This window comes from Pleurodeles waltl, chromosome 5 (genome assembly GCF_031143425.1).
Source record: "Pleurodeles waltl isolate 20211129_DDA chromosome 5, aPleWal1.hap1.20221129, whole genome shotgun sequence".
Classification (NCBI taxonomy): domain Eukaryota; kingdom Metazoa; phylum Chordata; class Amphibia; order Caudata; family Salamandridae; genus Pleurodeles; species Pleurodeles waltl.
In genome coordinates this window covers 849,859,650-849,887,522 of record NC_090444.1, presented here as the reverse complement: position 1 = coordinate 849,887,522, position 27,873 = coordinate 849,859,650, and the positions used below count along the sequence as shown (strand labels likewise).

Genomic DNA, 27,873 nt, shown 5'->3' with positions numbered 1-27,873 from the left:
CGGAGGCACGCATGGCTAAGAACCTCAGGATTCAAGACTGAAATACAACAAGCGGTCCTGAATATGCCCTTCAACGGAAAGCAGTTGTTTGGGCCGGAGGTTGACACTGCTATCGAAAAACTTAAAAAGGACACAGATACGGCCAAAGCCATGGGTGCAATCTACTCCCCACAGAGCAGAGGCACATTTCGAAAAACACATTTTCGAGGGGGGTTTCGGGGACAGGGCACAGAGCCCTCAACCTCACAAACAAGACCCACTTACCAGAGTCAATATCAGAGGGGAAGTTTTCGGGGACAGTACAGAGGAGGAAAGGTCCCAAAGATTAGAGGGAAGTTCCAGAGTCCCAAAACTCCACATATAATATAAAGCTCGGAGTGCGTCTCCGTACACTGAGTATATAAACACAAATAGCAACAAAGATTGTGGCTGTGTGAAGATGGTGTGCACTTCTAAAAGTGAGCTAACATATAGATACAAAGTCCATGGCAATAGAGTCTCTGTTTAACGGAAGGAGTGCTTTATATTATTTGTTATATACACTTGAGAATTTGATTATATGTTTCTATTTGTTTAATGATTTTTTCACCTGTTTGAAATCACAAGATGTCAACCTTCGATGATAATAGAGAGGCCCTACTAGAAGAACTTTTCATTTCTAACACAAATGTAGTTGCTCTTGATAACAACACTAGTAACAAGAAGGAGGGGTTGAAAATGAAATTTGTAAGACTGTAACGGATGAAAGGCTGTTGTTTCTCTCCGAACACGTGATTGTTATTGGCCGTTTACCCATTGTATATTACGGGGTCAGGTGATGTATTTCCTGAGACACTACAGAGGAATAAATTGAACTTTCTACGCATCTGTGATGTGCCGTGGTTTTCTTCTTCTTACAAACCAACTGTGGCCTTCTCAAGTGACAGCTTATGCACCCAGTGGCTGGGTGCTAAACCACTTGGGCACTCCTTCCGTTAAACAGAGACTCTATTGCCATGGACTTTGTATCTATATGTTAGCTCACTTTTGGAAGTGCGCACCATCTTCACACAGCCACAATCTTTGTTGCTATTTGTGTTTATATACTCGTTACACGTAAAGATGTTAACATAGAAGTGTAGTCAAGTGACTTTGCAGCGGAGGTCAAAAGTTGACAAAATGTAGCTTCTGAAGATAAACTGGGCAGAGATCAAAGAGACTCCTTTCATTCAATGTGCGGAAAGACATCTGAGGTGCTGTGGCCCTTGAGGGGAAGAGTGCATCAGAAGCTGCTGCCTGGTTGGCTGAAGTTTGGATCTTACTGAAATAATGTTCACTGATTAGCAATGTCATTTGTTTCAGCTTTGTTGTGCAATGTTTTCCTTTGTACTGCTTGCTGTATTTACCGTGGGACTTCCACCTTGATGACTGGGAAGATTCAAGTGAAATGTTCAAAAATATCAGTAATAAAGAGATATATTGTACAGGTAAATAACTTGTTTTTCTTCAAATGTTTTTAAGTCTGATTGGGGTATAAATGGTTTTATACCGATGGTGATGGGCATGTTGTCCTTGGGTGTTAACGATTATGTAGATTCTTTTTGGTCTAATGTGAAGCCCAGGGGCTTTGTGCATGTCGTGCTCCAAAGGACTTGCAGGCTAAAATGTTTAGCAAATCCAATGAAGTTTGTTGAGGCTACAAACTGCAAGGGGGAAAATAAATATTTAAGAGGAATCTCAGCAAAAGATTTGGCATTTAAGACTGGTTCCTGGTTAGTGTGGTGACATGTTTTTCGGGAGGATACTTCAGTATATAGGTGCTTGCCATCAGCATCGAGATAGGAGTGTAATCGGAAGGATTAGCTGTAATTATAAAAAAAAAAAAAAGATAAGCCTGAGAATTGAGTCTTGGAGAACACGTTCCAAAATAGGTGAGGAATTATAGAGTGTGTTAACTGTTTCTTTCTTATGGGTTATTCTGTTGTAGGAGGCGAATCAACTGCAGGCTGAGTCCTGGATTTTCATACGTTCTTTTAACATTCTTTGGCAAGTGTAATGGCTCATCATATCAAACCCAGTAGGCAGTTCAAGTAGGATGACTAAGCATCGTTATCCAGCATGCATAGTGCATCAACTGTTATGGTGGTCTTCGTGCTGTGTCCTTCTCGGAAGCCCTTTTGTATATAGATAGAATATCATCCCAAATGAACTGCTTTAGTTGTGTCTCCACACACGCGCGCATTAAGAGCTGAAATGCTGTACAAAATTGAGCATCTGGCTTATAAGGAATGTGAACTTCAGAATGTGACAGAATAGAATACATTCAAGCAAATATCTCACACCCTGGGTAGTTCTGCTTCTCCTGTGGTGGCAGCATGATGCTTTTATCTGCATCACAAACTGCCTCTATCACATTCTACCTTCTTGAACATTTATAAAACATAACACATTGCTGTTAATTTTCTGACCTATAGTTGAGTCAGGCACTCTCATACCTCAACTCTACCTAACTGTAAATATGGATTGTGTTGTCCAGCAATGATGCATTAGCATACTTCACCATTAACTGGTATATCTGTCCGCTTTTAATATTGGTGAAGAAAAAGACCTGCAGATTTAAGATGATTAAGGTAGTTAATTTTTGCCATTGACAGTGCATTGATCTAACGTTACCAGATATAATCCCAGTATGGAAATCTCCGCCCTCCAGCAGTCCGGAAAATGCATACCATTAAAATGGGTAATAGCAATATCTGTTTGCAGTGTTCACTAGTAGCAGGGCAGTATGTAATACTATATAAAAAACTATTTATGCGATTAAGAATTAAGATGTTGAGGGTTATTCCATGAAACACCTAATTCTTTCTTGTCCCTGACTGCCTCATTAATTTTATTCAGGCAAAGAAAACATTACTTCCTTTGAATAGAGGCTCCAAGTATGCACCTCTTTGTAAACCTGTTGAAAATAATGTGTGTTCAGTATGGGTAACCTTCTCTTAAATTTCTGAACTAGAGGAGCCTGTGCTTGTGTGAAAGGAAAGACTGAGCAAAAGGAGTACTTGTGAGTGAGAGGATGCTTGTGTGAGGGGAGCAAGAGGAGTGCGCTTGAGAGAGTGTATTTAAGAGAGTATAGTGTGTATTTGTGACCGAAGGTAACGTGTGAATGGGGGATGCATATATGTGTGTGTGTGATTATGAAGCATAGCACAATTCATAGTAGCCTATGAGCGTATTTTGTTTTTCTGAATAGCTCTTCTGCATTTCGAGGTCTGTCCAGAAAACACAGGAATGTTGGGAGCATTCAAGCAATCATTTTAGAGCTGTGTGTATTTTGTTTGGTATACTTTTCAGTGAGGTTATTAGAAAGTATTTGAAAACACAACAACAAGTTCTGGCACAAACTGGGTTCTTTGGTGTACTTAAAAAAAACAAAAAAAAGACAGACCACGGTAGGAGTATGTCATAACTGAACAACTAGTGGGTAGTAAACTTTCTAGAAACAGTGATACAGAAGGCGATGCAAAACATGTCCCTACAGAAATGTGTTAAAATAAGGCTAGGAAGAACTTGTGGCAAACTGTGAGATTCTGCTGAATTCTGCCAATTGGCGGAAAATGCACGTCGCCCTGCTCACACTCCGATTTTAGTGCCGGTTGCAATTTCTATGCTGAAAAATCAGCACAAACAGCACCACACTATTTTAAGCTTGATTTGTCAACCACTAGAGTAGAAAATCTACTCAGGAATCAGCACTCTTCCTGGAAGTCCTCCTAATGACCAGAAATTGCACCAGGGGATTCCAAATCTTACCAGCTTGCATCCTGAAGACTTGCGTTGTTCCCATCGTCATCACGTTGCTTGAACGAGAAGCAAATTCTGCCACATGGCGATTGGCAGAATTTGGTACAAACTCTGTGTTACAAGAGTAACACCTAGTCACAAAAAATCTCCAATTCTTCTTGCAGAATTATAATTCTGCCTGGGCTTAATATAAAGCAGTAATGAGACATTAGTTGCAATAGGTCATTGGCATGAACCAAGATCATGCTAATCTCTTGTGCTGGTAAAGTGACAGCAATACTCGAGTATGTGAAAAGATGGAATATCACTTATTAAATCTCCAGGAGTGATTCTTGCTTAGGGGCTTTTGTGGTTCCATGAGGGGAATACCCTTGCTTAATCAGGGGGAACTTTCTTAATGAACTCTACGTTACTCGTATTAGCCTACCACCATTTTCTAGCATTTTTTGTTTGTGAAAGACACTTCTGAAACTGCAAGAAATGTTTAAATCTATTGGCTGACCAGGCTCGGATGGCCTAACCTTAAAGGTTTTCCTGTAAACTAATTATATAGAACGCTTAACAACGGTAGTGAGTTTCTTTTTAATTAAGGGATTATTAAGGTTGTCACAACGAGATCAGTAGGACTGAGTCACTATTTGACTGAATTGCTATGAAAAAAAACATTTTGAAGCTTCAAGGAACTGACCATGGAGAAAATAAGTTGTCTAAATCCCAGGAAAGGATGTACTGTAAGTGGGGTACCTATTCTGGTAAACCTAATAGCCCCATCTTTAGGTAGCTATAATATCACATTATGGCCCTGATTCTAACCCCGGCGGTCTTCGACCGCCGGGGCGAGGGTCGGCGGGAGCACCGCCGACAGGCCGGCGGTGCCCCGCAGGGCATTCTGACCGCGGCGCTTTGGCCGCGGTCAGAAAGGGTAAACCGGCGGTCTCCCGCCGGTTTACCGCTGCCCTCAGAATCCCCCATGGCGGCGCAGCTTGCTGCGCCGCCATGGGGGATTCTGACCCCCCCTACCGCCATCCTGTTCATGGCGGGAAAGCCGCCATGAACAGGATGGCGGTAGGGGGGGTCGCGGGGCCCCTGGGGGCCCCGCAAGGTATTTCAGTGTCTGCCTTGCAGACACTGAAATACGCGACGGGTGCTACTGCACCCGTCGCACCTTCCCACTCCGCCGGCTCGATTACGAGCCGGCATCCTCGTGGGAAGGGAGTTTTTCCCTGGGCTGGCGGGCGGTCTTTTGGAGACCGCCCGCCAGCCCAGGGAAAAACTCATAATACCCTCCGCGGTCTTCTGACCGCGGAGCGGTATTATGGGGGCGGAATTCTGGCGGGCGGCCTCCGCCGCCCGCCAGGATTAGAATCCCCCCCTATATGTGGTGACCTGGAAGTGAGCCATGTGGTCATCTTTTTTCAAAAGAATCTTCTGCGTGTGACTGGTTGCAAACTTCTTCATAATATAGAGTCAACGAGGCAAATGTCAATGCTAAGCAATAGAGTACAAGATTGTGCTTCTAGGTGAGTATTAATATGCCTTGTCTGAGAGTTTTTATGTTCGTACCATGGTTGTGGCTATTCATGCTCTGCATACTCCTGCCATTTAGCATTGGGTGTGCATGTTGGCAAGTTGTTCATCTTCAAAAACTTTACGAGTCACAAGGTCTGCAGTGACTCCATCCATAACCAACAATGCACATAATACACTAGAGCAAAGAGGCCACCTCAGATTGATATTTTTTTAAAATTGGGTTTGGGGTGGCAACTCTGAGACCAGAGAAGATCATTTGGGGCAACCTTCGGTGCCAGACATTGGGACTTAAGCCCTAGCAACAGGAAAGCTTCTCCAACAGTGAACTTTCATCAGTGCCAGCTGTCGATACCTGCTCTACCAATGAGTTATCTTCACCCGAATGCTACTGAGAAGGCTAATTTCAGAGAGTCGTTGTTGTGGCTCCCCTGAGGAATCAGGTAGTATTTTCATAATGACTTTAGAAGGGTGTTAAGGAGAGTACAACGCCACACGCTGTGCAATAAGCATTTGTTCCACGATCACATCAAGGAAACTTGGGCACACAATGTGGGGTTGGAGTTGTTCGCAACACTGGATCTTTTTGGGGTAGTGGATCCTTTTGGTGCACCTGCTTGGAATCTCAACATTGTGTATACCAGGCTTATGGGTCCGCCATTTGAACCTTTGCATAACTGCCTTCTTCAGTTTCTATCATGGAAAGTACCTTTTTTAATTTTAATCACTTCACTAAGACGTGTCTGTGAAAGCCAGGCACTAACCTTGGAAGCACATTTAGTACAGATACACAGAGTCCTTCGTAGTAGTAGTAGTAGTAGTAGTCCTTCAAACTAACCCAAAATGTCTTCCAAAGATAGTTTCCGCTTTCCATCTATAGCAGTCCGTTGAATTACTGGTTTTCTTTCCCCTACCTGATTCAGTTGCAGAAAGGGCCCTTCATGCACTAGATACAAAAAAAGAGCTTTAATGTACTGTATTGACGGAACTAAAGAGTTTTGTAAGACCAGCCAACTCCTTGTTGCCTTTTTGCTCGCTCACACAGGAAGCCCATATCTAAATCAGGCATTTGAAGATGGATAATTAAATGCATTCCAACTTGTTACTCCAAAGCTTAAATAACATTGCTCACACCTCCTAGAGTCTACGCTACCCTTAAGATAAGATCATCCATGACTTTCCTGGACAATATACCAATAGATTAAATTTGTAAAGCAGCTACATGGTCACCTCGATTTACATTTACTAAACATTACTGTGTGGTTGTATTAGCATGCCAACATGCAAATGTAGGACAGGCAGTGCTATGTACCCTTTTTCAGACAACTGTAATACCCACATGTTAGCCACCACTTTCTGGAGGGTACTGCTTTACAGTGTATGTAGAGCATGTCTATCTCCAGCCACACATACCAATGAACGGATTATGTTACCCATTAAGCATCTGTTCGTGGCATGTAGTGCTGTAGATTCACATTCACCCTCCTCCCTAGACACCTGTGGCTGTTGCAGTATCTCCTTATACTTTCCTATGCATGAGCATCTCTTTCTAACGCTTACACTGCATTCTCACCCTACTGCGGGGAAAATAGTCTTAACAATGTATTTGATGCGCATTGTCACCGGGAGGGGTAGTCACTTTACCTCGTGACTTAAGAAGCTTCTTCAAAGAAAAACAACTTGCAAACATATGAACGCGACACTAGATGACAGGAGTATGCAGAGCGTGTGAATCCATAGCACTACATGCCACAAACAGATGATTTCAGGGTAAGTAACATAATGTTTCTTGAGCCTCCCACCCCCAATTAAAGCAATTAAGGACCACAACTTGTCTCTGCACTCCTTATCAAATTCATATGTAAGGTCCAGGAAAGCTAAGTTTAAACTACCTCACTTAAGGGTAGAATATTTGCTTACAAGGAGATAGAGATTTAAGTGCTGATCCAATGAACCCCTACCTGCCTGAAAACCAAATTGTAAATCAGAAATGACCTAATTACCCCCCGTCCACTATAAAAGCCTGGATAAAACTACTTGACCTATCACTTTAACTATAGAGTCCAGTAATGAAATTGGTCTGTAACTTCATGGGTCACTCTCATTTCCCCCTTTAAAAACGGAGATGATGACCTACTCGGACTAAGAGTAAGGAGTACCTTCCCTAGCGGCTGCATTGAGAACCTGTGTTAAAATGAGGGTCTATGACTCAGGAGCCTTTTTATATGAATCCGATGGGACTCTATCAGGGCCCTGGGCTTTGTTATTTAACAGCCAAGTTAGAGGATCTTCCGCTTCCCCCAGTTCAAAATGATGACCAGGTGGTTCTCAGTATTCCTGATTGCATTCACAACTTTGGGATTATATACCAAGTTATAGTCTGCTTTAAAGTGTTTTACCCAACTGTTGGGTGAGATGTGCAAACAAATTATGTTCCACTTAGAGGGTTTGAAGAGTGGGCTGTAAACTAAATCTCAAAACTAATTTCTGTCATCCTGCCAAGCATTACCTAACTTCTCCCATGCTTCCTCTCTTAGGTATTGCATTCTCCAAGACATTACCATTTTATTCCTTGGCCCACAAATTTTGACAGTAAGCCTATCCACTGGTACCTTAATCTGATAGAGACATATAGCCACAGTTTCCTTAATTGAGAATATTCTTCAGGCGCAAGACTGGATCCGGAAACATTTTTCCCCCAGCACTTCTGTGCGTTGGAAGAGGGCGTTGCAGGACTCCCTACTCACGCCGTCCACACGATGTGACGTCCACATAGTCCATATGACCTCATCTCGGATGCGCCAACGTCAGTTCCTTCTTTTCTGTGCTTGCAACGCTTATCCGGTAACAGTTTATTAGGCCATTTTCGGCCTACTTCAACATCTTCATCGATGTAACTGTGTGCTTTTCCCTGTAGGTCTTCAAGGTTTAAACCCTGTGGGTCCTGTGAACGACAAATGTAGGCCAAGGACCCCCACTCAATTTCTATGTGGTGCCGAGTGAGCACCACAACTACATAGAGTGCGACTCCTGTTGTAAACTTCGAATAAAGGCGCTCCAGGATCGTTGTATGAAGTTCATGGCAGTGCGGCTTTTGAAGCCATCCCATACTTCCCCTCGACCTCAGGCTCCATCTCGTTCTTAGGTCAGTTTGCAGGCCTGTTCTAGAAGTCGTAATAATGAATGTCGTTCTCCATCGACTTCACGTGGTAAGCCACTACACAAGCAGGCAAAGTCACGGCAGCTGCTGACTTCACCGCGTGTGGCCTCCCACCATTCCTTCCAGTCGAGAAGTCGAAGTCTGAGTCCTTCCTGGGTTTCCCTCCCTATCCCAAGGACGGGGGACTCTGATCCAGATGCGTGAATTTTATGAATCGCTTCACGCTATCTTTGGAAAATAACCTTCCCCTCTAGAGCCTGTGAAGCCCCAAGGATGTGAAAATGCCTTGACTCTGTCCTTGCCAGTGGGTTCACCCTCAGCATCAGTTATGCCTTCGGCTTCCAAAGCCATTACAGCGCCGGTGCACAGCCTTTCAGGGTTCCCACCTTTGGTGCCGGTATCCAAGCACAGACTTCGGCAAGTCCGAAGTCGTGCCCCTCTCCCCGTCCGACATAGAGACTTGGTCTTTTTGCTGCAGTCGATGTTGGGTACGGTGCCAGTCTTGCCAGTCATGCTCCCCCAGTTTTCTGGGGAGTCTCCTCATGTTTGTCCTTCAGAGGAGCATTGTTTTGAAGGAGGTGAGTAAGAGTTGGGATTTTCGCATGCCATCTGGACTTACAGTATCTGTATCGGATTCAACCCAGGACCTATACTTTACTTGGATGAAATATTTGCTACAATTGCTAGGACTTTTGGAAATGACTGATCTTACCAAGCCTTCAGAAAGCTCCAGGTTTTCCACCATGTAAGGGGCGACGTGTTGATTGTTTCCTTCAAATCTTGCATTAAAAGGATATTTGGATAAACAATGGCTGTCTCTTTAAAATCTTGCATTAAAAGGATATTTGGATGAACAATATTATTGCGACCGTGCTTTGAATGTTCTTGGACATCTGAATTGATTAAATTGCCTCTAAATGCATCATCCAAGAGACGTATTAATATTTAACTTTGGGTTGTTTCACTTACTTCTTTGTAGCAAAAGTATCAATTTTGAGGTGGTCCGAACCTCGCTTGGTGACCCATCACTTATACCGAATATGGACATTGTGTGACAGAAAGGGGAGTGCTGGACCTTTTGGAACACTTTATTTAAGAGATTTTTGAATGATGCTCAGCCTCCTATGGAGGGCTGTTGGTTGGCTGATCTAGTGGCTTGGACTCTTCTCCATCCTCAGGCCTCGCCCTACCCCTCCCCCCTTTGCTATGGAGGCGAGCTCCTCTCCAGCTAATGTACTAAGGAGAGTTACTGAAGTTTTGGGTGTGACACTTCCCTCTGAGGAATTAGCTAATGATCCTCTGATTGATGTCCTCCCTCATTGCCAACAGGGGTTGAGCTGGTACTGCCTTACAGTGAAGCTGTACATGATATCTTGTTTGCGGCTTGGACGAAGCCTGATACTGGGGCCCTTGTTGATCGGGCTATATCTCATAGGCACCTACCAGCCCCTATTGATCAGGTCTGCCTTCTACGACATCCTACTCCTCACAGTTTGGTGGTGCAGGCTGTTTCCGCATCACGTGATATCGTCTCTTTCCCTCATGTTTCCATCTGATAGAGATTCCAGAAAACTTGACACTTGTGACAAGCGGATTTTCCTCTCCACTAGTTCTGCACTGCTCTCCCTTAATACGTCTTGCGTTCTTGGACGTTTTCCCATTCACTGTGGGACTTATTGATACACATCTCGCCATTGTTGCTTAATGGTACCCTGAATGATCTTGCCCCTGTGATCCATGACAGCCAGCAAGCAGCTAAGTTAATCAGTCATGTTATGGATACCACTGACTGTAGGTTGGGCTATGGCCTCTTCAGTGGCACTATGTCGCTGGGCCTGGTTATGTACCCTCTGGATTTTCAGAGGCTGTTCAAGCCACTTTGACATGCATTTTGATGGTGCCCATTTTTTCGGTGCACATGCTGACTCTGCCTTAAGACGTTTTCGTGACAGTCTGAGAGGAACAGCAAACTATTGATGTTCTTCAATACACTCTGCCTAGCCAGTTCCTCCCATACTAAATTATATGGGGGAATTTGTATTACCTTTTCTCACAAATGTGCCATGCTTCGGCAGTGCTCGTGAGTTTTTTTTCGTTCCTGTTCCACCTAATGATAGCACCAGGTGGGGTGTTCCTTCTTTCTGCAGACCTTGTTCATTCTTACACTGTCAATGACAGGTGGTTATTTTTAGCCCTCCCTGGGGTATATATTACCTTATGACCCTTCGGGGTTTTCATGCCTGCAGCTTTCAGGGCAACTTTCTTAGTGGTGTTTTAATTGCATTGTGCGGATGCACTGTGCTTTGTTCCCAGTTCTACAGTAGGTGGTTCAGAAGTTGTAGATTTCCACACAAGACTTATTGATGGCAGTTCTTCAGCTGTCTGTCCTTTTTTATTTATCAGATAATACCTGATACTAGGTCTTATCATTAGCTTTACTCTAAAGAAGAACTTGGGCTCCAGGGTTGATACCGTCATGATGGGTCGAGTATATTTTTGTACGCCTTGTGAGTGTGTGTGTCTGTCTGTCTGTCTGTCTGTCTGTCTGTCTGTCTGTCTGTCTGTCTGTCTGTGTCGGGATAGCTCAGTTTTTGAACTGTTAGTCCCTTGTTGGAGGGTACAGAATTCTCCCCTCTGTATGGTGTTATTTCTTCTAACTTGGTAACCCTTATAGGAAAATGTTGATATAACAACCTCAAGTGGAATCTCAGAATATTATTTAACTTCTTTTAAGGGAGTGTATTTGAATACATCTCTAACTTTTCTTGGTTATTACGTGAAAGTGTCTCTTTTACCTCTGTGTTGTATATATGGGACAGTCATCAACAGAATGATGATCCGTTAATGGGATTATACCCTATTGAGGATTTGTCTCAAAATTCCTTCATTTGTTTTTAAAGAAAAGATTTTATGTGGCTTTCGTTATTTGTTTATATGTGTTCTATTTTTATCCTTGGTACGTGCATTGTTGAGTGATGCATGGCCCTGCTTATCATTCATAGTAAAAGTTCTCTAGTTTTGCTAGATTTGGTGTGTTGTACACCAGAAGTTTAAGGCCTTGTGAGCCTTAAGACATTCTGTATTTCTGTTCTTAAGGTTCTGTCATATAGATATTACGGTTTTGGTGGCTATTCTATACCTTTGTGTAGACATTGTTGGTTTATACATGTTTTTTGAACATTATTGTTCCATTTTCCTAGGAATGTGTTTGTTATGCTTTTAGTGGTCTTCAAGGAGACTTAGTCTCTCGATCGATTTTATTCACTTCATTGTGAAAACTGCTTAATATTCTTGATTCTTTAGGGGTCGTTATGGCACTTTTGCGTGTTACTTAAGATATTCTCCTCTAATGGTGTACGTTGTCTTCTATATGGAGATGTTTATTTCAAATTGGTTTGTACATGAGAGAAGTAGGTTTTTGCCTCATAGCTTCTACTTTCTGTAGAAGACTTTTATTACTTAATTGAAGAATCATTGCTCTTCTTGGTGACAAGTGAATAAATCTATTATTTTTAAGGCGCAGCAAATCACGTGTGAAGGTCTCAAGGCGCTGAATTGTGTCAAATATTGTCATCATTCAACTGACTTTGGTTGTTGGTAGTTTGGTTTTACACTTCAAAGAGTGTTGTTCATAGTTGGTATTTACAAAAGCAGTTGGGTTATTTTTTTATTTTTTTATTGAATCCTTTAATGTTTCTGATTTAAGTGTGGGGACCTTTTCTGGAGCATCAATAGATTGGGGGATGGGTCTGTTCATATAGTAGGGTCACGTACCAACCTTGGTTTCCACTACGTTATCAAGGTTTCTTTTTCAAATGTATTACCTTATTCTACTATTATGGTGTTAATATAAATATACTTAGATATATATACACTTTTGCTTGATGGTAGAATCTTAGGCAATTTGTATTATTCTGTAGGTTTGGATGGCTGTTGCCTTCCTAAGTGGTAGGATATCCACAATAGGTTCCATACTGTTGTATCAGTATAGTCTGACTGATTACTCACCTTTACTTTTGTATCTATAATTAATACATTATTAGTACATGTTTTATTATTTTACTCCTATGTTAGTATGTACGCATATATAAATATATATATATATATATATATATATATATTTTGAGAGTTTCCTAGGGAAAAATCTGATTCTGTTCCTGTAGTTGCTATTGTTGTGTTCATCTTCTTTTTAATTGAGCATTTTTTGATGCTTTATCCATGGTAAATGGACCTTTCTCTTTGTTTTATACAGAGCAGGTCTGGCTAGGATAGACCTTTGTATGGCATAGTTGTATTTCTCTGTGGTATGACCTGCTGATAGAGTTCGAGTCGGGATATATGAGCAAATATATTTATATTCATAGGGTAATTTGGCAAAATTCTCCTGCTGTCATGGGTAATGTTTCCCCCATGCTTTCTATGTTGTGAGTTTTTAATTGTGGTCTTTTTCACCGGTTCTTATGGGGTGAGCATGCTTGCATTCGAACCCCATTAAGGGTGCAAATAATTTTCTATTCATACTGTTGGGTAGATTGTGACACACAGGTGCCTTACTAACATGGATATTTTTTTCTTATGGCTTTATTTTTATTTTGTAGAGTATATTATTGCTCACCTGAATTATTATGAATTTCTGTCTTTTTTTTAATCTTGTTTAGACTGGTTTTGTTCTAGTGAGACACTTTTAATGGTCTCAGTTCACAGACCCTTTTCCCGGGATGGTATGACTTTGGTATCTGATTCTAAAGTAAGGAAACTACGTCTTGATGTCTCTATCAGATGAACAAGTTACTTACCTTTGGTAATCAAATATCTGGTAGAGACAGGATCTAGCTGTATTTTTCTTAGCGATCCTCCCCACTCTGCAAACAGTCATGTATGCGATGGAGGCTTTGGCCAGAGAGAGATGTGAATAAGAACCTCTGCGAGGCTATATTGAAGCAGTCGGTGGCTAAACGAGGAAGGCTTTGGAGCTGCGCTGTGCACCACCGTAACAAAGGACACCGCTTCAAGAAACAGAGCAGGGCTCTGGCACATGGAAAGCCAGGGAACCTGGGCAGAGGTAGGTGTCTGGGCGGCAACTAAGAGTTCACCGCTGATGCTGAGACTGGAGGTGACTGACAGGTGAGAGTAGTGCGGTGGCTGGCAGTTATGAGGATTAGACAAAGGCCTGGTGTGATTGACAACCTATATCCAGCGTGAAACAGGACTGTCAAGGCCCAAAAGTTGCTGCACAAGAGCACATACTAGTCAACTGGCAGACCAGAAGAGGTGCTTGAAACAGCAGGAAGCTAAGCTGGCTGGCCTGGAGGACAGATCACACAAGAATAATTCACTGGAGAGCATGGAGACCGCACCAGTAGAGCAGTTTCTGGAGGCATGGTTGCCTAAGATGATGCCGTGGCTGGGCACTGAAGGTGAAATACCAGTGAACAGAACACATATAACAACTGGTGGCGGACCCAAGTCTGGGGGTCTGCCTCAATTGTTGATTGCCCAAATGCTCAGAAGACAAGATGGGCATACTGACATCAGCACATCAGCAGGGAGATGCCGAATTTAATGGGACCTTTTTCTCCATCTACCCAGATTAGAGTGGAGACCCAAAAGAGACGCAGAACATTTACAGAGGTAGAGAGGATGCTAAGAGAAAAGGGCTGGGCCTATGCCCTACTACCACCAGCACGACTCAAGAGTGGACTCCTAGGAGAAAGGGAATTTCTTTCATTTCTTTGAACAAGCTGAAGAGGCCATGTGGTTCCCGGAGAATCATTAACTGACTGGCTGAGTAGCTATATATATATATATATATATATATGTGTTCGATGGCATGTGTAGCTGCAGATACACATGCTTTGCACATCCCGCCATCTAGTGTTGACTCCATCTTAGATTGTTTTCTTTCCGCCATTGGGTTCGGACGTGTTCCTTTTCGCTCCGCGCTTCGGTTCGGAAAGTTAGTGAAAAACTCGGAAAATTTGACGGTATTGTTTGCGTTCGGTATCGGGTTAGCTACAACAGATCGACACCGAATTCGGAAGAGCTCCGGCGACCCTTCGGGGTTTTCGATTCCCCACCGGGGCCTGGTCGGCCCGACCGCGTGCGTCTTCAAGGCTAATGGAACTGACCCCATTCCGTTTCTGCCCCGAATGCCACAACAAATATCCTTACACAGATCAGCGTCTGGTCTGTAATTTGTGTTTGTCGCCAGAACACAAAGAGGATACCTGTGAGGCCTGTCGAGCATTTCGGTCCAGAAAGACTTTAAGGGACCGAAGAGCAAGAAGATTACAGATGGCGTCGGTGCCGACAGGACTAAAACACATGGAGGAAGAAGAGGAAACCTTCTCCATCGAGGACTCGGACTCAGAAGAGGTCGATCCTGAACAGACTCAGAAAACCGTGAGTAAGATGTCGATACACAAGACTCACGTAAAAACCAGTAAAGCCCAGGGGACGCCACCGCCAACAGGCCATGGCTTAACCTGAAAAATAGGTGACCCGGCATCGGCACCGAAAAAGGACATGCATGTGTCGAAGTCATCTGACTCCGGTCGAGATACCGGCACAGAGCACACTCGACCCGAGACACCGGGTCAGAGCAGACTCGACCCCGAGACGCCGGGTCAGAGCAATCTCGGCACCGAGACAGCGGCACCGAACCAAGTCGGCACCGTCAAATCTGTACGCCGAAGAGCAAAAAAGTGTCGTCGGAACCAAAAAAAGCAGCCAAAAAGGTTTCGATACCGAAACATCCGGCATCGGAACCAAAATCAAGTACCTACACAGAGGAACAAGGCCTGTCCTCACAAATGAAAACACATAGATTTGGACAGGAACTGGAGACAATGGAGCCAATCTACACCCAAAGAAGGCTCCACATCCAAAAGGAAACGGGGAAGATCAGCACTCTCCCTCCGATTCGAATGAAACGCAAACTTGCCTTCCAGGAGAAAGACAAGCAGCCACAGGAAAAGGTGGCTAAACAAGTAACCCCACCACCGTCTCCACAACGCTCTCCGTAACCATCACCGGTAGCCACTCCACCAATGATGCAATCCCCAACTCATACAGGGATGAGTCAGGATGATCCAGATGCATGGGATCTTTATGATGCACCAGTGTCAGATAATAGTCCTAACTGTTATCCAGCTAGACCGTCACCACCAGAAGATAGACTACGCACAGGTGGTGTCAAGGGCAGTGGCGTTTCATAATGTCAGCCTGCATGCAGAGCCAATTGAAGACAACTTTCTATTTAATACACTGTCGTCCACACACAGCCAGTACCAGAGTCTCCCCATGCTACCTGGAATGCTAAAACACTCCAAACAAGTGTTTGAGGAGCCTGTAAAAGGAAGGGCCATTACTCCAAGAGTGGAGAAAAAATATAAACCGCCACCAACAGACCCCGTGTACATCACACAACAGCTAACACCGGACTCAGTGGTAGTAGGGGCAGCTCGCAAGAGGGCGAACTCACATACTTCAGGAGATGCACCACCTCCAGATAAAGAGAGTCGTAAGTTCGACGCGGCAGGGAAAAGGGTGGCGGCACAGGCAGCAAACCAGTGGCGTATTGCAAACTCACAGGCTTTGTTGGCCAGATACGATAGAGCTCATTGGGACGAAATGCAACACTTTATAGAACATTTGCCCAAGGAGTTCCAAAAGACAGCACAGCAAGTGGTGGAAGAAGGACAAAGTATCTCAAACAATCAGATACGGTCAGCAATGGACGCAGCAGACACAGCTGCTAGAACTGTGCACACAGCAGTGACAATAAGGAGACATGCATGGCTGCGTACATCAGGATTCAAGCCGGAAATACAAAAAGCCGTGCTGAATATGCCATTTAACGGACAGCAGTTGTTTGGGCCGGAGGTGGACACTGCCATCGAAAAGCTTAAAAAGGACACTGATACGGCCAAAGCCATGGGCGCACTCTACTCCCCACAGAGCAGAGGCACATTTCGTAAAACACAGTTTCTAGGGGGGTTTCGAGGACAAAGCACGGAACCCACAACCTCACAAACAAGGCCCACTTATCAGAGCCAATATCAGCTGGGAAGTTTTCGGGGACAATATAGAGGGGGACAGTTCCAAAAAAGTAGAGGGAAGTTTCAAAGTCCCAAAACTCCACAAAACAAGCAGTGACTTACACGTCCCAAATCCCCAACACAACACCTGTGGGGGGGAGGCTAACCAAGTTCTACAAACAATGGGAGGAAATAACAACAGATACTTGGGTCCTAGCAATTATCCAGCATTGTTATTGCATAGAATTTCTCAATTTCCCTCCAAATGTCCCACCGAAAACACACAATATGTCAAAACAACACATGGATCTTCTACAACTGGAGGTCCAAGCGTTGTTACAAAAAGAAGCAATAGAATTAGTACCAATTCATCAGAAAGGAACAGGAGTTTACTCTCTGTACTTTCTCATACCCAAAAAGGACAAAACTCTAAGACCTATATTAGATCTCAGAACATTAAATACCTACATCAAATCAGATCACTTTCATATGGTGACATTACAGGACGTAATCCCATTGCTCAAACAACAAGACTACATGACAACACTAGACCTAAAGGATGCATACTTCCATGTACCGATACATCCTTCACACAGAAAGTACCTAAGGTTTGTATTCCAAGGGGTACATTACCAATTCAAAGTGTTGCCATTTGGGATAACAACTGCGCCAAGAGTTTTTACAAAATGCTTGGCAGTAGTAGCTCGGCATATCAGAAGACAGCAAATACACGTGTTCCCGTACCTAGACGATTGGTTAATCAAAACCAACATGCAAGAATGGTGTTCACAACACACAAAGTATGTCATCGAAACCCTCCACAAACTAGGTTTCTCACTCAACTACACAAAGTCACACCTTCAGCCGTGTCAAACACAGCAATACTTAGGGGCGACGATCAACACAACAAAAGGGGTTGCCACTCCAAGTCCACAAAGGGTACAAGCATTTCACAATGTAATACAGGCCATGTATCCAAAACAAAGAATACAGGTCAAAATGGTGATGAAACTACTAGGCATGATGTCCTCATGCATAGCCATTGTCCCAAACGCCAGATTGCACATGCGGCCCTTACAACAGTGCCTAGCATCACAATGGTCACAGGCACAGGGTTAACTTCTAGATCTAGTGTTGATAGACCGCCAAACATACACCTCGCTTCTATGGTGGAACAATATAAATTTAAACCAAGGGCGGCCTTTCCAAGACCCAGTGCCTCAATACGTAATAACTACAGATGCCTCCATGATAGGGTGGGGAGCACACCTCAATCAACACAGCATCCAGGGACTATGGGACACTCGGCAAAGACAGTTTCACATAAATCACTTAGAACTACTGGCAGTATTTCTAGCGTTGAAAGCATTTCAACCCATAATAAGCCACAAACACATCCTGGTCAAAACAGACAACATGACAACGATGTATTATCTGAACAAACCGGGAGGAACACACTGAACACAGTTGTGTGTCTCTCCTGGCACAGAGAATATGGCATTGGGCGACTCACAACCACATTCGCCTAATAGCACAGTTTATTCCAGGGATTCAGAATCAGTTAGCAGACAATCTTTCTCGGGATCACCAACAGGTCCACGAATGGGAGATTCACCCCCAAATTCTAAACACTTACTTCCAAAGATGGGGAACACCACAAATAGACCTATTTGCAATAAAAGAAAACGCAAAATGCCAAAACTTCGCATCAAGATACCCACAGGATCAGTCTCAGGGCAATGCGTTATGGATGAGTTGGTCAGGGATATTTGCATACGCTTTTCCCCCTCTCCCACTCCTTTTATATCTGGTAAACAAATTGAGTCAAAACAAACTCAAACTCATACTAATAGCACCAAATTGGGCAAGACAACCTTGGTACACAACACTACTAGACCTCTCAGTAGTGCCTCATGTCAAACTACCAAACAAACCAGATCTGTTAACTAAACACAAACAACAGATCAGACACCCAAATCCAGCATCGCTGAACCTAGCAATTTGGCTCCTGAAATCTTAGAATTCGGACACTTAGACCTTACACAGGAATGTATGGAGGTCATAAAACAAGCTAGGAAACCAACCACTAGACATTGCTATGCAAATAAGTGGAAAAGATTTGTTTATTATTGCCATAATAATCAAATCCAGCCATTACACGCATCTGCTAAAGACATTGTAAGCTACTTACTACATTTGCAAAAGTCAAAGCTAGCTTTTTCATCCATTAAAATACATCTTACTGCAATTTCAGCTTATCTGCAATTTACGCACTCAACTTCATTATTTAGGTTACCAGTCATGAAAGCGTTTATGGAAGGCCTAAAGAGAATTATACCACCAAGAACACCACCAGTTCCTTTGTGGAACCTCAACATTGTCTTAACTCGACTCATGGGTCCACCTTTCGAACCTATGCACTCATGTGAAATGCAATACTTAACATGGAAAGTTGCATTTTTAATTGCTATCACATCTCTAAGAAGAGTAAGTGAGATACAAGCATTTACCATACAAGAACCATTTATTCAAATACACAAGCATAAAGTAGTCTTACGAACAAATCCTAAATTCTTACCAAAAGTCATATCACCGTTCCACTTGAATCAAACAGTAGAACTACCAGTGTTCTTCCCACAGCCAGATTCGGTAGCTGAAAGAGCACTACACACATTAGACATCAAAAGAGCGTTAATGTACTACATTGACAGAACAAAACAAATTCGGAAAACAAAACAATTATTTATTGCTTTCCAAAAACCTCATACAGGAAATCCAATTTCAAAACAAGGCATTGCTAGATGGATAGTTAAGTGCATTCAAACTTGTTATCTCAAAGCAAAAAGAGAACTGCCTATAACACCAAAGGCACACTCGACTAGAAAGAAAGGTGCTACCATGGCCTTTCCAGGAAATATTCCAATGACTGAAATATGTAAGGCAGCCACATGGTCTACGCCTCATACGTTTACCAAACACTACTGCGTGGATGTGTTAACGGCACAACAAGCCACAGTAGGCCAAGCAGTACTACGAACATTGTTTCAAACAACTTCAACTCCTACAGGCTGAACCACCGCTTTTGGGGAGATAACTGCTTACTAGTCTATGCAAAGCATGTGTATCTGCAGCTACACATGCCATCGAACGGAAAATGTCACTTACCCAGTGTACATCTGTTCCTGGCATTAGTCGCTGCAGATTCACATGCGCCCACCCACCTCCCCGGGAGCCTGTAGCCGTTTCGAAGTTGATCTTGAACATTTGTAAATATATCACTTTAAACTACATTATGTACGTACATATTCACTCCATTGCATGGGCACTATTACTATAATACACAACTCCTACCTCACCCTCTGCGGGTAAACCAATGTAAGATGGAGTCGACGCCCATGCGCAATGGAGCCGAAATGGGAGGAGTCCCTCGATCTCATGACTCGAAAAGACTTCTTCGAAGAAAAACAACTTGTAACACTCCGAGCCCACCACTAGATGGCGGGATGTGCAAAGCATATGAATCTGCAGCGACTAATGCCACGAACAGATGTACACTGGGTAAGTGACATTTTCCATATATATATATATATATATATATATATATATATCTCGATGAGCGTTAGTAGCTGTGTACTTAGGAGACGCGATTCTTTTTGTATTTTGGTAATGGGAGGAGAGAACCAGCAACAGTGGAATTGTGGTAGCCGAGGGAGGCATTTCCCAGTTGACTGTATTTCACATAAGTCTGTCGGGGAAGGTGAATTTAAGTAGATTGTCGCTACATCATTGTGGCGTTGCCTCGGGGTGTCCCATTTCAAGGAGCCGAGGGGACAACGTGCTGTGACTTGGGAAGAAAGTTATGATGTTAAGGAGGGTGTGACAGACTCTGTATGTGTCAATTGTGATGGCCAAGTTGCAGCAGGTCACATGGGAGGAGGAATACATATGTGACTAACCCAAGGAGAGTGGACGCACACAACTGAAGACACATTGATTGGGTGGCTAAAGCAGTAGATGGAGGGGTATGTGACAAATGTGCATGGGGTAACAATCTGATCTTGGAGTGAAAAGGGGATCCATAATCCTGTCAGGAGACAAAGGATACGGTCATGTATACGCAAATAACGAGCTACAATAGTGATGTTTCATGAGACTCACTTCCTACCACAGGAGCATGTGAAATTGCATGCAAAATGTTTTATTTCCACAGCCTGTGGTGTGCTGTGGGAGTAGATACTAGTTTTCCTTTGCGGGTGGAGATTGAACTGAAAGCAGCTGATGGCAGATATGTTGGAGTGTTGGGTTATATAGGTGGTATACACATATTACTGCTGAATATAAATGCTCCTAATGTTGATATTTCAGACTTCTTTGAAAAGGTGGTGAGCCTGCTGAAACCTCATGCTCACTGCAGTGTGTTGTGGATGGGGATTACTGTTGTTTACTGGATAAAGAACTAGATAGTTCCAGGCAGACTGATAGGCCTTTGGGCACTAATAACAGAAATGGACACTCTGAATCTTCTAGAACTGTGGAGAGTGACATATGGAAGCACAGGGGGAATACTGGTTTCATTCACACCCACATGGTACATTTCCCGGGATGTATTACTTATTGTTAGAGGTGGCTGGTTTTGGAGAGATGTGATACATAGATTGCACATTATCGGATCACGCCCAAATGGTGGCAGAGTTAAGGGGCTGTGCATATGTGGCACCAGTTCCACAGTGGAGATTTCAGCCCCGCACGCTGGGAGACCAGGCGTACAAGTAAGAAATTAGCTTGAATTTTTTGCTCTCAACATGGGATCTGCTGCTTCCACTGGGGTACTATGGGAAGCCTTTAAAGTAACCATAATGGGGAAAATGTAAAGCCACCACCTATAGAGTTCACAGGTCTTTAACTAGCACAGTGACACAACTGGAACATCAAATAAGCACCTCACACAGAAGAGATATGGGAGGACAGAAAGATATTACAATGGGAATTGGAGGAAGCACGGGACACCCTGGACAAACATGATTACAAAACATATACAGAAATCCCGCATGAGCGAGGGGACACAGCAGGCTGATTGCTCAGGATGCAGATGGGACGACACTCATGGCGCAGGAGGACATTTTGCAGAGATTTACTCTGAGTTAATTGCGCAATAAAACCACAGTGACATGGTGGGGATAACTGAACTCATAGGTGAGGCGCAACTTCCTCAGGTAGACGATGCAGCGAGAGAAGCACTGAATAACTCGATAGATTAGTTTGATGTCAGATGGGCTATAAAGCAAATGAACACGGGAAAGTCTCCTGGGAAATATAGAATATTGGAGGAGTTCTACCAGGAGTATGCAGAGTTACTATGTGCACCATTCTTAGCAATGCATAAGAAGGCATTTGAGACTGGGGTGTTACTGGCGTCCCTAAGGGAAGCTTGTATAGTGGTCCTCCATAAGGCGGGCAGGGATCCAGCTGAATGTGAATCCTACCGCCCTTTATCGTTGATCATCATAGGTGCAAAGATTTTGGGGAACATACTGGTCCACCGATTAGCCAAGGTGGTGGGGAATGTCATAAAACCTGATGCAAGATGGATTTGTTGGTGGACGCACGACTACCACTAACATTAGGAAGGCATTTCAGATAGTGGTGCAGATAGAGAAGGGAGGAGAGTCCTGCATATTGGCAAGCCTGGATCCCCTACAAAGCCTTTGATAAGATAGACTGGGTGTTTTCTGGAAGCTGGTTATCTAAAATGGATTCACCTATTGAACACCAGAAGAGCGAGGGTGAAAGTGTGTCAAATGGTCGCAGTTGGCAAGTAGAGAGGGGGACCTGACAGAGGTGTCCCCTATCCCCGATCATATTTGCATTAGTAATTAAACTTCTGGCACGGATTATTCGGACCAAGCATGAAACAGGAGGGGTGGTGATGGGAGGCAAAATGAAAATCATCTCTTTATATGCCGATGACATTTTACTAACTATTTGGAACCCAGAGGTTACCAGGCATGCATTCTATAATACAGTTGTAACAATGTGAGCACACTCTGGGTTCAAACCCAACACGGACACATCAGTACTTTACCCCGTGGGACATGGTAGAGTGCACACACACACACTATCTCCTGTTCTGTTTTGAAAGTCCTAAAAAAGAATTTCTTTCTTTACAAAATAGTTTTTTCTGTCACTTAGTACTCCCATCAATCCTCATTCCTCTCCCTTTCCACTGCCCCTTAGGGTCCTCTCATGCACCCTTTTTGTTGTATAATGTACTGTGACATACCAGCGAGGCTGTCAGGAAAATTCGAAGCTTACCCCCCCAATCCAGTCTTCCTGACCAAGCTACGCCCCTGCGTGTGGCACTCAGTAAAATGATCATGTTACCCAGAGTATTATATATACTACAGAATATGCCTATGTATATTCCAGAGACCTACTTCCAGAGTTTAGATCAGCTCCTACAACTGCTATATTGAAGTGCAGGGAGGGCGTGCATATGTTTAGAGGTCCTAAGATTACCCTGGGATGGTGGAGGTCTACAGGCTCTGAATTTCCGCACTTACTATTGGGCATCTCACTTACAGTATGTTGTACCATGGTTTCTGGAGGAGGATACTGACTAGGTAGCTACACTTGTGGCCAGACTGATTAGTCTGCACATGCTCTTTACATTACCGCTATTCCATAGGAAGAAAAAGGTGCTGTTTTGATTAATGGATAGGACCATTCTGGATGTGTAGGGACAAGCTTTCAGGAGAGAGGGGGGAATTAATATATTTATGCCCAACGACTGGTCCCATGGGGTACAGGGATCAGCCCAATGCTAAGGATTGGGGTGATGGAGTGGGGCCACAGAACCTGGAGACTTATATGAGGATGACGGTATGATGGGGTACGCGGTCTTTTGCAATAGATGGGAAAAGAAAAGGGACTGCTTTTTTGCCTATGCAGGATTTTCAGCAGCGATCCATAATGCATAGGCGGGGTTTCCTGTGGAGCCAGACTCTCGTATGTTAAACCAGTCTCTACCAGACATGGGAGGAGGTGGCAAACTGATCACATGTCTGCATGCATTGCTGCTGCCACAGACTGCTTCTCGCATGAACATACTGAAATTGCAATGAGAGACTGATGTGGGGGAAGGAAAATGGTACCGCAACTGGGTATCCATAGTAGGCAACTGTAGGAGGGTGACACATAATACAAGGGTGAAGCTAATACTTTACAAATGTGTAAACAGAGACTATGCCAAATCACATTGGATGCATAGGATCGACCACTCTAAGGCAGGACAATGCTCCAAATGCAAAATATTGATAGGGAGTTACATACACATGTGGAGGCTCTGCCCAGAGGTGGGGGAATACTGGGAGGAAGTGATAAAGGTGCTGTAGGGCCTGTCAAGCCTCACATTTAGGCTCACAATCCATCCAATTGTGCCTACTGGGCCTGGTAAACCGGGATAAACACACAAAACGTGCAGAAAAAAATACTGGAATTGGAACTAGCAATGGCAAAGAAATGTATTGCGCTACGATGGATCACGGTCCGACTACCAACATGCAAACAGTGGCTGAGGGTAATTGGGAAATGGATGCGAGCCGAATGTGGGATGCGACATAAATTGGTCTACACTGGTAGAGTGCAAAGAAGCAGAATGATATGGGTATGGCAGAGGTTAGTCCATAGCGGGAAATGGGAGGGATTCAGAGATACAAAATGATTGGGTAACGGAAGAATGATTTGATGCACATATGTCGGAACTGGCACGAGGATTACAGGTGATTAAAGGCTAAAAAGGAGTAGTGAGTGACTGCACTGATTTAAAATGCTAAACATCTTATAGCTAAGAAGAGACTACATCGTGTCTAGCTCCTCTCATTGGGAGGGGTGTAGGGAGGGCACATTGGGATTTTTTTGTATTTTTTCCTTGAAGGTACAACTCCAAAATCAATAAAATAAATATAAAACAAAAACATATCTGACATATCGGATTACTTATTGATGAGAAGTTGACTTTGTGTAGCCCCAACATCCCCATTACCACCAGATTCAGCATGAAATGTGTTACTCTCCATTGGCCCCACATTTCCCTTTTCACCCAACTGCCCCTTTTTATGAGTACTCATTATTATCCACACCAAGTCTCTCTTTCTCCTTTTACTATCTAAAGTCTGTGGCCATAGCATTAATCATTGGAGAATGATGACTGCCCTCATAATCCACTAAGCTTGCTGTGACATCACTTGCTAAGTGGAAATTATTATTACATAATATAGGTGGTCCCAAGCAAAAGTTCCTTGATTGTCTGTAGAAATGACCACAGGAGCACAAGTACCCCCCCTCCCAGACCCAACCCCCCCCCCTCCCCCCCATACCAAGCTCCTCCTCAACTTTAGTAATCTCTTCAGAGAGGGCACCCACTGCAGAGGTCAGAAATTAAATTTGAGGAGGAACTATATTGTTTACTTCTCTGGGTCACCACAGGGACACACAGCATGTTGCAGTTTTATGCTTGCCTATATTGGACTTCAACTGAATCCCTGTAGTGAACCTCACTGATGAAGAATCCAATTAGAGATGGTCCCCACCAGGCTACAGACGGGCCAGCACTTGGCCTGGTCTTCACCTGGGCACATCCCTCGCCACGGAGAAATCAAAGCACTTAGGAAACTCGATACGGCTTAGAGTCTGCCCCCTTGCTCAGGGCTGTATGCATCCAATTAATTGTAGGCAATTGAGTCCCCCATACGATCAACAGGCGTCTCGCGCCACAGGGAGATCAACGTTCTTATGAAGTGTGGTGAGTGTTGGAGCCCCTCCTTCTCAGGGCTCTGTGGACCAATTAACTGTGGGAAATTGTCCGACCATAGGGGTGGAAATTAATTCCTGAAGCTGATGAAGGTTCCTATAACATAGTTCTAAATATATCTCTTAAATAACCATTGCAATTCATTTTGAATTGGTAAAAAATGGCGTGTCCCTATTCCTAGCTGTTTGCAATGTGGTGTAGCTCTCATTTGCAACTCCACTTGCAGCTGCAAAGCTTGCATAAAGGAGTCTCAAAGGAGATGGTATTACATTCTCTAAGTGGAAGCAGTACATGAGGGAAGAGCTTCCACTTTATAAACGTGGACTGAAGGCATAGAAAAAAGACAATTGTATGGTCCCCCTGTAGTTTATTTTCATCACGGTTTTATTTCTTTTGTACCTGTATTGCATTACGTGTCACCTTCATGAAAAGGGGTTGGAATATCGCCATGATGTTAATGCCAAAGCGGTATTGCAGATCCTCTGTTCCCTGCAGGCCTCCATCTCTGTACTTGCATTAATTTGATAGGTCATATAAAGCAGTTGTTCCTTTAGAATAAACATGAGTAAGAATTATTTTAAATCTACTGAATGTATTTTTTCCACTTTGTGACTGACTTGTACTTTCATTACAACACATTTATAGTTATTTTAACCTGTCGCTGTGCAGAAGCAGCTACTGCTTTGTAACCCAAGAATAAGCCCCAGATTTCAATTCATTCCTGATATAGGTCTTTATTTTCAAATGTAGTGTCTGCCAAATAAGTTGTCAGATTGAGGCTGTGGAGTTTTACATGTATGCATTACATAATGATACGGGTGTATGTGTTTGTGCCCAGGTTCATAACCGGCATCAAAATGCAAAACTAACCTAAAAAGTGACTTTCTTGGCTTTTCACCTGGTAGTATAGTGCCGAGCGAAAGACTTGCAGCAGAATGTTGTATAAATGGTATCATGTTTTATATGTTTGCGAAGTCCCATTTCTGTCCTATTTCTTCCACATGTGTACCCAAAAACAGGTACAGACTCCTTTTGTTGGATTCACCATCTTCTTTGTATTTCGATTGTTATTGTTTTTTTTAAATTATTGTTGTTGGGAGACCTGTCTAAGCCCACTGAGGCTGCAAAGGAATTTCATATTGATCAGATGCATCTGGGTGCCTTGTTACAGGCAATCTTCGATCAGTCGGGTTTAGTGAAGAGGTGTGCTAGAGGAAGGATGAAAATGACAAATGAATGGCAGACACGGTTATTGCAAGAAGAATGAATGCACGAGCACCAATTTTATGGCCATTCTATACATCGCCTTTTGAACAGACACATGATGGCCATTTACTGAACTGCTTTTGTGATGTGAACCTGAATCCTGCTCCTGTGATACTGTGCAGCATCCCTGGATTCACATTACTCTTGGTATAGGAGACGAAGTTTGCAGGGTGTTGTTTTTCTCTGTTTCCACACTGGTTACTGATAATTGTTGTTTAAGACACATTGGAGACATTTGCATACCTGCTCGATTACTTTATCTAGCAGCAGCCTTCTATCAGTAATGTAGAAACTGAACGTTCAAGCCTGTGTCCTCTGCGATATGGATGGTTAAGAGAGCCCTTAGAGAGACGTGGTAGGCTTTTCTCAACAATTGAATGTGCAAACGTGGAAAAACTGCACTAACAAGGTTTCATCTTTTGATGACCAACTGCAGCAAAAACGTATCTGTTTTTTAGCTGGTAATGTTTTATCATGATTTAAAAGCAATTATCGTGGATCTTTAAACGTCTGTACAATGGAAATGTCTGTGGTTATTTACTATGATTTGTTGAATATCTGCTTTCTGCCTTCAGGGCTCAGGATTCTACTGGTCCCGAAATAATACTACCGGCAAGAATTGAGTTCAAGGAAAGCTGTGAGTACATAGACCTTTGGGTCTGTTTCCGTACTGTACCATAGCGTATTTATTAATCATGTTGGTAAAGGCTTTTTTTTATTTATTTTTATTAGAGTATTTGGAGCATTTTTGTATGTATTAAAATATACACACCAAGAGGCAGTGACATCTGCAATATATTGTATTGTTTATTTGCAGGAGGGTTGTGACTCACAGGAACAAATCAAGTAAATTTGCACCCCTTCACGCACCTTTTGCTGTGATGATGATTCTTACTTTTTGATAGGTGCAAGGATTGTTTGCATAGCCTTGTTTTCCAAAATGTATAATGATGTTGTCGGGGTCTGTGAATAAGAGCATCCTCGGCTCTCCTTATTATCAAGTCATTGAATTAAAGCTGTCAAGAAGGCAGCGTCTTTATATTGTGTAAATTTACAAAAATCCCACCAGTGTGGAGGAAACAGGTGTGATATTGTCGAAACAAAGTGGAAAAAGCACTCAGTAACTTAAATCACAGTTGTGACGATGAGGGTGTCAGTAAGCTCTCATTGACTTTTTAATCTTAGAAGATACAGAACACCTCTTGTTCATTAAAAGCTTGTACTCTTGATTTTCATCTTGACAAGTTTCAGATAAGACATGGACTCAGCCAACGCTTTTTATCTCAAAGATA

The 27,873-nt window shown here is 43.2% G+C and overlaps 1 protein-coding gene across 13 annotated transcripts in view; it reads left to right on the top strand.

The window, feature by feature from the left end:
- Positions 1 to 27,873, top strand: part of AFDN (afadin, adherens junction formation factor) — a 1,710,163-nt gene that overhangs the window by 548,098 nt on the left and 1,134,192 nt on the right. For all 13 annotated transcript variants that reach the window (XM_069234921.1, XM_069234923.1, XM_069234919.1 and 10 more), the window contains one exon: positions 27,157 to 27,218. In XM_069234921.1, coding sequence (XP_069091022.1) covers positions 27,157 to 27,218 — 62 coding nt within the window. The remainder of the gene's footprint in view (positions 1 to 27,156; positions 27,219 to 27,873) is intronic.